The sequence below is a fragment of the Meleagris gallopavo genome, chromosome 4, assembly GCF_905368555.1.
Source record: "Meleagris gallopavo chromosome 4, MGAL_WU_HG_1.1, whole genome shotgun sequence".
Lineage (NCBI taxonomy): Eukaryota > Metazoa > Chordata > Aves > Galliformes > Phasianidae > Meleagris > Meleagris gallopavo.
In genome coordinates this window covers 26,711,722-26,718,017 of record NC_139407.1, presented here as the reverse complement: position 1 = coordinate 26,718,017, position 6,296 = coordinate 26,711,722, and the positions used below count along the sequence as shown (strand labels likewise).

The window sequence follows — 6,296 nt, the reverse complement described above, 5'->3', positions numbered from 1 at the left end:
ATGCTGGCGCTGGGGCAGACGGACGGCGCGCCCCGGCAGGGCGCCTTCCTGCTGGGCAGCCCGCCGCTGGCCGCCCTGCACAGCATGGCCGAGATGAAGGCGCCGCCGTACCCCGCGTACCCCGCCGGGCCCTCCTCCGCCTCCTCTTCGCCCGCCTCCGCCTCCGCATCGCCCTCGCCGCCGCTCGGCTCCCCCGGCCCCAAGGCCGCCGCCGCCGGGCTCTCGGCGCCGCTCTCGGCCGCCACCCCGCACGGCATCAACGACATCCTGGGACGGCCCTCCGCTCCGCCGCCCGCCACCGCCCCGCCGCCGCCCGCCGGCCCCGCCGCGCTGCTGGCCGCGCTGCCGCGCTTCGGCAGCCTCAGCCCGCCGCCGCCGCCGCCGCCGCCGCCCGCGCTCTACTTCGGCGCCGCAGCCGCCGTGGCCGCCGCCGGGCGCTACGCGAAGCCGCTGGCCGAGCTGCCCGGGCGGGCGCCCATCTTCTGGCCCGGCGTGGTGCAGGGCCCGCCCTGGAGGGACGCCCGCATCGGCTGCGCACCGCGTGAGTACCGCGGGGCCGGCCCGGGGCCGCGCGTCCCGAGCGGAGCGGAGCGGTGCGGAGCGTAACGCGCGCGTGTGTTTCCCCCTCCGGCAGATCAAGGCTCGATCCTGCTGGACAAGGACGGCAAGAGGAAGCACACGCGGCCCACTTTCTCCGGGCAGCAGATTTTCGCCCTGGAGAAGACTTTCGAGCAGACCAAGTACCTGGCGGGCCCCGAGCGGGCGCGGCTCGCCTACTCGCTGGGCATGACCGAGAGCCAGGTGAAGGTGAGCTGGGCGGCCCGGGGGGGGCGGCCCGGGGGCGGCGGCGGGGCCGCGCGGTGACGGCGCGGGGCCGCAGGTGTGGTTCCAGAACCGGCGGACCAAGTGGCGGAAGAAACACGCGGCCGAGATGGCGACGGCCAAGAAGAAGCAGGACTCGGAGACGGAGCGGCTGAAGGGCGCCTCGGACAACGAGGACGACGACGACGACTACAACAAACCCCTCGACCCCAACTCGGACGACGAGAAGATCGCGCAGCTGCTCAAGAAACACAAACCGGGCGCCGGGGGGCTGCTGCCGCACCCCGCCGAGGGCGAGGCCTCCGCGTAGCCCCGCGCACATGTACAGATGTATTTTTCTACGTCCCGAGCGGCCGGAGCCGGACTGCGGGCTCGCGTTCTCGTAGGGTCGCCGGATGCGGCCGGGCCGGGCCGGACCGCGGCGTCGTTATGGTAGGGTCGCCGGCGGCGGGGCCACCTGTTGAAGGCTCTTTGTAAATAGCCCGCGGTCCCGGCTGTGAATAGCGCCCGTGTACGATACCTTCGTTTTGTTTTTTGTACGGCCGCCGGGCCCCGCGGACTGGGGGGGACCGCCTGCATGGCGCCGGGATGCGGAGCCCGAGGCCGTGCCGTAAAGGAGGAGAGAGAAAGGAACCCCAACTGAGCGGAACTGGCGCTGGTGGGAATTGGCGCAGCCGCTTTCGGGCGGAATATAAAAATCCATTTAGTTGCTGTCATTGAATTTAAGGTGTGTTTTCCTTTTGTATCATACAGAATACTATAGAATGTAAATTGTTTTCTTCTTTTTTTTTTTTTTTAAGCTAATAACGATGATCTATCGTGACATAGCGTCTTAACCTTTATTAATTTATATTAAAACCAATTCGGTTTGTAAAGAGAAGGAAAAGCCCTTTGCAAGCCCCGTTCGATGTAATGCACTTTCTGTTCGCAAACAAAACAACGATAAAACCAATTAAACCCTTCTCCCGCCGTCTGCTGCCTTCATCGGGGGTACGAAGCGATAGGAACAGTGCGGGGAGGGTTGGGGGGAGACGAAGGGGAGCATAAAAGCACAAATCCGGGGCCGAGCGCTCTCCCTCCGAGAGCGGCGGGGGAGGAAACGCTGCGCAGCCGGCGCTGTGCCGCCGCCCCGGGAATGGCACGGGATGAAGCGCGGCCACGGCCCCGGGGCAGCGTCCTGCCGGCCCATCGCGTCGGGCTGTAATCCATGCCCATAGCGTGCCATTTGGGTATTGCTAGGATATATTTTTTTTCTTTTTTTTCTTTTTTTTTAATCATTATGAAAGTGCGTTCTTTTTAATTCGCCGTGGTAAAATACGAGCCCCGTTGCTCAAAAATTATAGCGACTGTTAGAGAGTAACGTACGGGCGCTGCGCTGTCACCAAATAAAAATCTACGGAGAAAACGGCGGGGTCACGGCAGGGAGCAAACGCTCGGCCAAATGGGCACGTATCGCCCATCCCGTACCCCACACCCCAAATCCCTCACGTAATGAGGGCCATCTCAACACCCCCCCACCTCCCCTACGCCGCCGCCCGGTAATTGAGCAGATCTATTAACTTGTTACACTAGATTTGTTTAAAGAGACTATTACACAGTCATTTAATCAATTTGTTCCACTGGAGGTCCTGACTTATGAGACACTCGCCGTATGATTCCTTAATGACTGAATTAATTTGTTTTAATAAAACCAACATTGTGTATGGGCGCGTTTCGAGAAATGCCATTTCGGAGGCGCTTCCCCCGATTCGCTCTTCCCTACGGTTTGTCAAAGTCCGGAGCCGCTATCATAAGCCGCACGGACGGGGTATTTTTCTTTTTTATAGCGTCATTAATTTAATATGGATCATTAGTTCTTTATACACACGCATGTTCTGACAAATGTACCCAATGAATAATGCACCTAATGCGTTCGGGCTCAAATGCATCACGCCGTAAACAGAAACCGACGCACGGCGGCGGCGCTCGGATTGGCACCGGAGCGGGACCGAGCGGAGCGGAGAAGGGAGCGGGGAAGGGAGCGGAAGGGAGCTGGGAACGGGACGGGCGCGCCGAGGTGCGGCTGCCGAAATGCTCGCGTAAAGTTAACGGCGATACGCGGCGGGGTCACAAGGCCAATCTAAGGTCGTTTGAATTCCGCCCGGAGGTTAATTAGATCACTGCATTAAAGCAGAAATAGACTATCCCCAACTATCCCCTAACGACCACAGGCAGGTTTTTTTTTATACGTATATAGATATACCTCCTCGTCGCTCCCTTTATGAGTAGGATACAGGATGTGTATCAGCAACGAAATCCTGCCGTCAGTTCCTCAAATCACGACAGAGCGCAGCTCCGGCCCAACGCGGCCTTCGGGCCCTGTCCCTCCTCTGCCACTTTTGGGGCCGCGCACCCCACGTTCCCCCGCTCCCTCCCCGCCCCACGCACACGGCCGCCGTTTCCCAGGCTGGGGAGCGGCGGCCACCGCGGCCACCACGGGCGCGGACTTCCACGGTTCAACGGGTGCGAGCCCTCGGAACCCTCAATCGCAAATTATCCCGTCCGAAAAAGGAGCTCCCGGGCCGGTAAATATCACCGAGCTCTGCTCACAGAGGGGCAGCTTTAGTGAGGAAAACGAGGGGAGATGAAAGCGGAGCAGAGCCGCCGGCTCGGAGCGCTGAAGCCCGGAGCCGCCTTCCCCTGCTCTGGGGCCGACTTCTCTCTGGATGGAGCTGTTCCGCTGCGTGTCGGGGAGGCTGCAGCTTCGGTGCCTTCAGCTCCGGTAAACCCGAACCCGGCCGCAGCCTCTCAGCCCGCACCGCCTGCGTAATCCCTCCCGAGCAACTTCCCTAGGCGAGACCTTCAGCCGCCGCTTTGCCTACGGGGCAAAGCTTCGCTCTGACAGAGAGATGCATTCCCGGCAAACGTTTCTTTGGAAAGGCAAATTCCTAATCGCTTTCACATCTGCACTTCACGGCGCTCCGTACCGCCGGGCTGGGAATCAGGGCTCGTATCGATTGTCACACTGGGGGCACAGGGTGCGTCACCCACACGCGGGAATAACTCTGAGTTACATTTCCAACAACGCCAGCCCGCCACAACGATTGCCAAAGAGTTTTAAATCTATCTGTTCCCCCCCTCCGCTTTTCCACAGGAGCGCGGCTGGATCTCTTAGGAAGCAGGGCGATGCACCGGCACAGCCAGGGATCGGCGGGCAGAAAAGCACAGAACAGGAGCTCTGGAACCCGCGTGCCGGGCAGAACTGCAGAAACCTCCCCGGTCACTAACGAGATTTCTGTAATAACAGCAGGAAGCAACAACAGCACCGTGGTACACAGTGAGAGAACGACAGCAGAACTCTCTGAGAGCAGCCGCTTCTTTGGGTCCGTCCCGATACCCAGCACTGCTGCTGTGAGCTGGACTCGGTGATCCCCGCGAGTCCCTTCCAACTCGGGCTCTTCCCTGGCTCTATGAAAGCAGGATCAGCTATTTACAACTGGGAAAAGGCTGCATTTGTTGCACGATTTACTTCTAATAATTCCACCAGCTTTGTGAGGAGGGTTTCATTCGTTAGGGAGCCAGGGAGGCTGCCTCGCCCCCATCTTTAGCAGGATGCAGTTCACGGGCAATGGAGAAGAAGAAGTCGCTGGACCCTCTTCCTGCCCAGGCCCCACAGAAGTACTTCTGGAACGCATTTCCCAGAATCTCACTGAATCCCACGTATGAAACATGGGACAGGCTGGGTGCAATAGCCAAGAACTGACTGAGCAACACAAAGCCCTGTTAGCAGAATCCCCCTCGCCCCACAGTGTCACCTCCTGAGCATCCAGGCAGCGACTCCTTTAGGTGACAACATCTCCCTCATTGTGGCAGAGTTGTGCCTTCCATGGGAAGAAAAATCCTCCGGTCTAAGACACACGTACAAAGGATAAACGTATACCTAACACATATCTAAAACCAACCTTTACACATCTGAGCACACCCCTGCACACATCTTTATTAGAACAACTGTTAATTGCCTGAGGTCCCCGAGGAGGCCGCCAGAAAGACTGCTGGGGCCCCGCTGGGACCCAACCGAATACCTGGGCTAGTTAAGGTGCTCTGGAGCTGTGTGAATCAGAAGGAAAACAGCTCCCCCTACCCATTTTATTAGAAGGCAATAAAATCTGGTGGTGTCTCATTAAATTTAATGAGCCTTCATAAAATAACCATTACGCCGTGGAGGTAATGAAAAGAATAATATGATGGTTAGTAAATAAACCAGCAAGGGGGATGCAGTTCGATGTCCCAGATACCCACAGGGTGCCACACCGGTAAATAACTCCCAGAGTGAACTCCGCTCCTTTGCACCCTTCTGCATTCTCCTCTATCCCAGTGCTGGGCACTTCTTTCCTCCCATATGACATCTGTGCGCTCGGTGCAGCAGCGTTTGTTTTTATGGTGCTGTAGGCTACGTAGGTAACTGCCAGCACTAAATGTACTGCTCTGAAGCTTCTTTTAAATCTGTGCTCACTTCTGAACATGTCACTGCAGAGGTTTTGGGGACAAACTCCTCATTTGTAGTAAGTATAGACACATGTTCATATCACGGTGACAGATGAACGAGGATCTAAAATCGCAGTCCAAATTCCAGGTCTTCCTTCTCCAGCACAAAATACCCAAGTGCTGGTGCTCCATTTGCCCACGGTTTTTGTATGAACGCATCACACAGTTGTGCTCTTCCACACAGACAGCTAACAGAGATGGTTATCTTCCTGACACTCACACTGCCCACCTGCCCTGCTGCTGCTTCCCTCTCAGCCTGAGGGATGAGCCCTTTGCCTGACTCACCAACCTCTCCTGAGCAGAGTGGGCGATAGTGCTATTTTATGGGAGAGGCAATGCAATTTTTGCCGAATTATAAATATTGCAGCCCTACTCCTTCCTCCCCTCCTCCCCCCCCACTCTCCCCGCCGCAGCAGTTCCCGAAGACATGTAAACCTATAGTGTTATTGCTCCCTAATCTAGCCGAGGTGATGAAATGGTGCCAAAACTCGCACTGCAATTTCATCAGCATATTCATGAGTCCCACTTTTGCAGTGTTGCAGAAACAACACAAATTGGTTTGTGAATTGTGAACTCCCCCTTCTTCCTCGTCGTCTTTTTCTTTGGAATGGCAAATTGAGGATTAGCGAGGCGAGTGTGCGTGGGTGACTTTGGGACCCGACAGCTGAAGTTTGTTCGTGTACCTCTCTGCCTTCCACCCTGCTTTCTCCCTTCGGCCGGCACTGCTTAACAGAGGAGCAGGGATCGGGGCTGCAGACCCATTCCGAAGGCTGGATGTGAAGCGCATTCTGCACGGCAAGCTTTCACGTGGAGCTTGATTTAATTTTTCTGCAGAAAGATCACTTTAGACTTGCATTGTTCCCGTGAAATAATGAAACGTTACTGATTTAATTAGAGCTCAGTTTTTCAGCCTGTGCTTTCCATATTGTTGAAATTGTGTTTAGCATGGG

At 57.0% G+C, this 6,296-nt stretch overlaps 1 protein-coding gene across 1 annotated transcript; it reads left to right on the top strand.

Annotated features, from left to right (window-relative positions):
- Positions 1-1,784, top strand: NKX6-1 (NK6 homeobox 1). Its single transcript, XM_085222604.1, has 3 exons — positions 1-541; positions 635-807; positions 881-1,784. Exons 1-3 carry the CDS (start codon positions 1-3, stop codon positions 1,130-1,132), a joined length of 966 nt encoding a protein of 321 aa, XP_085078730.1. The 3' UTR covers positions 1,133-1,784.
- Positions 1,785-6,296: the final 4,512 nt, after the last annotated feature.

Excerpts from the sequence above, each read along its gene's own strand:
- NKX6-1 (XM_085222604.1), top strand. The coding sequence starts at position 1 with ATGCTGGCGCTGGGGCAGACGGACGGCGCGCCCCGGCAGGGCGCCTTC. Across the intron at positions 542-634 it reads CCGCATCGGCTGCGCACCGC|ATCAAGGCTCGATCCTGCTG; the intron begins GTGAGTACCGCG and ends CCCCTCCGGCAG. Across the intron at positions 808-880 it reads TGACCGAGAGCCAGGTGAAG|GTGTGGTTCCAGAACCGGCG; the intron begins GTGAGCTGGGCG and ends GCGGGGCCGCAG.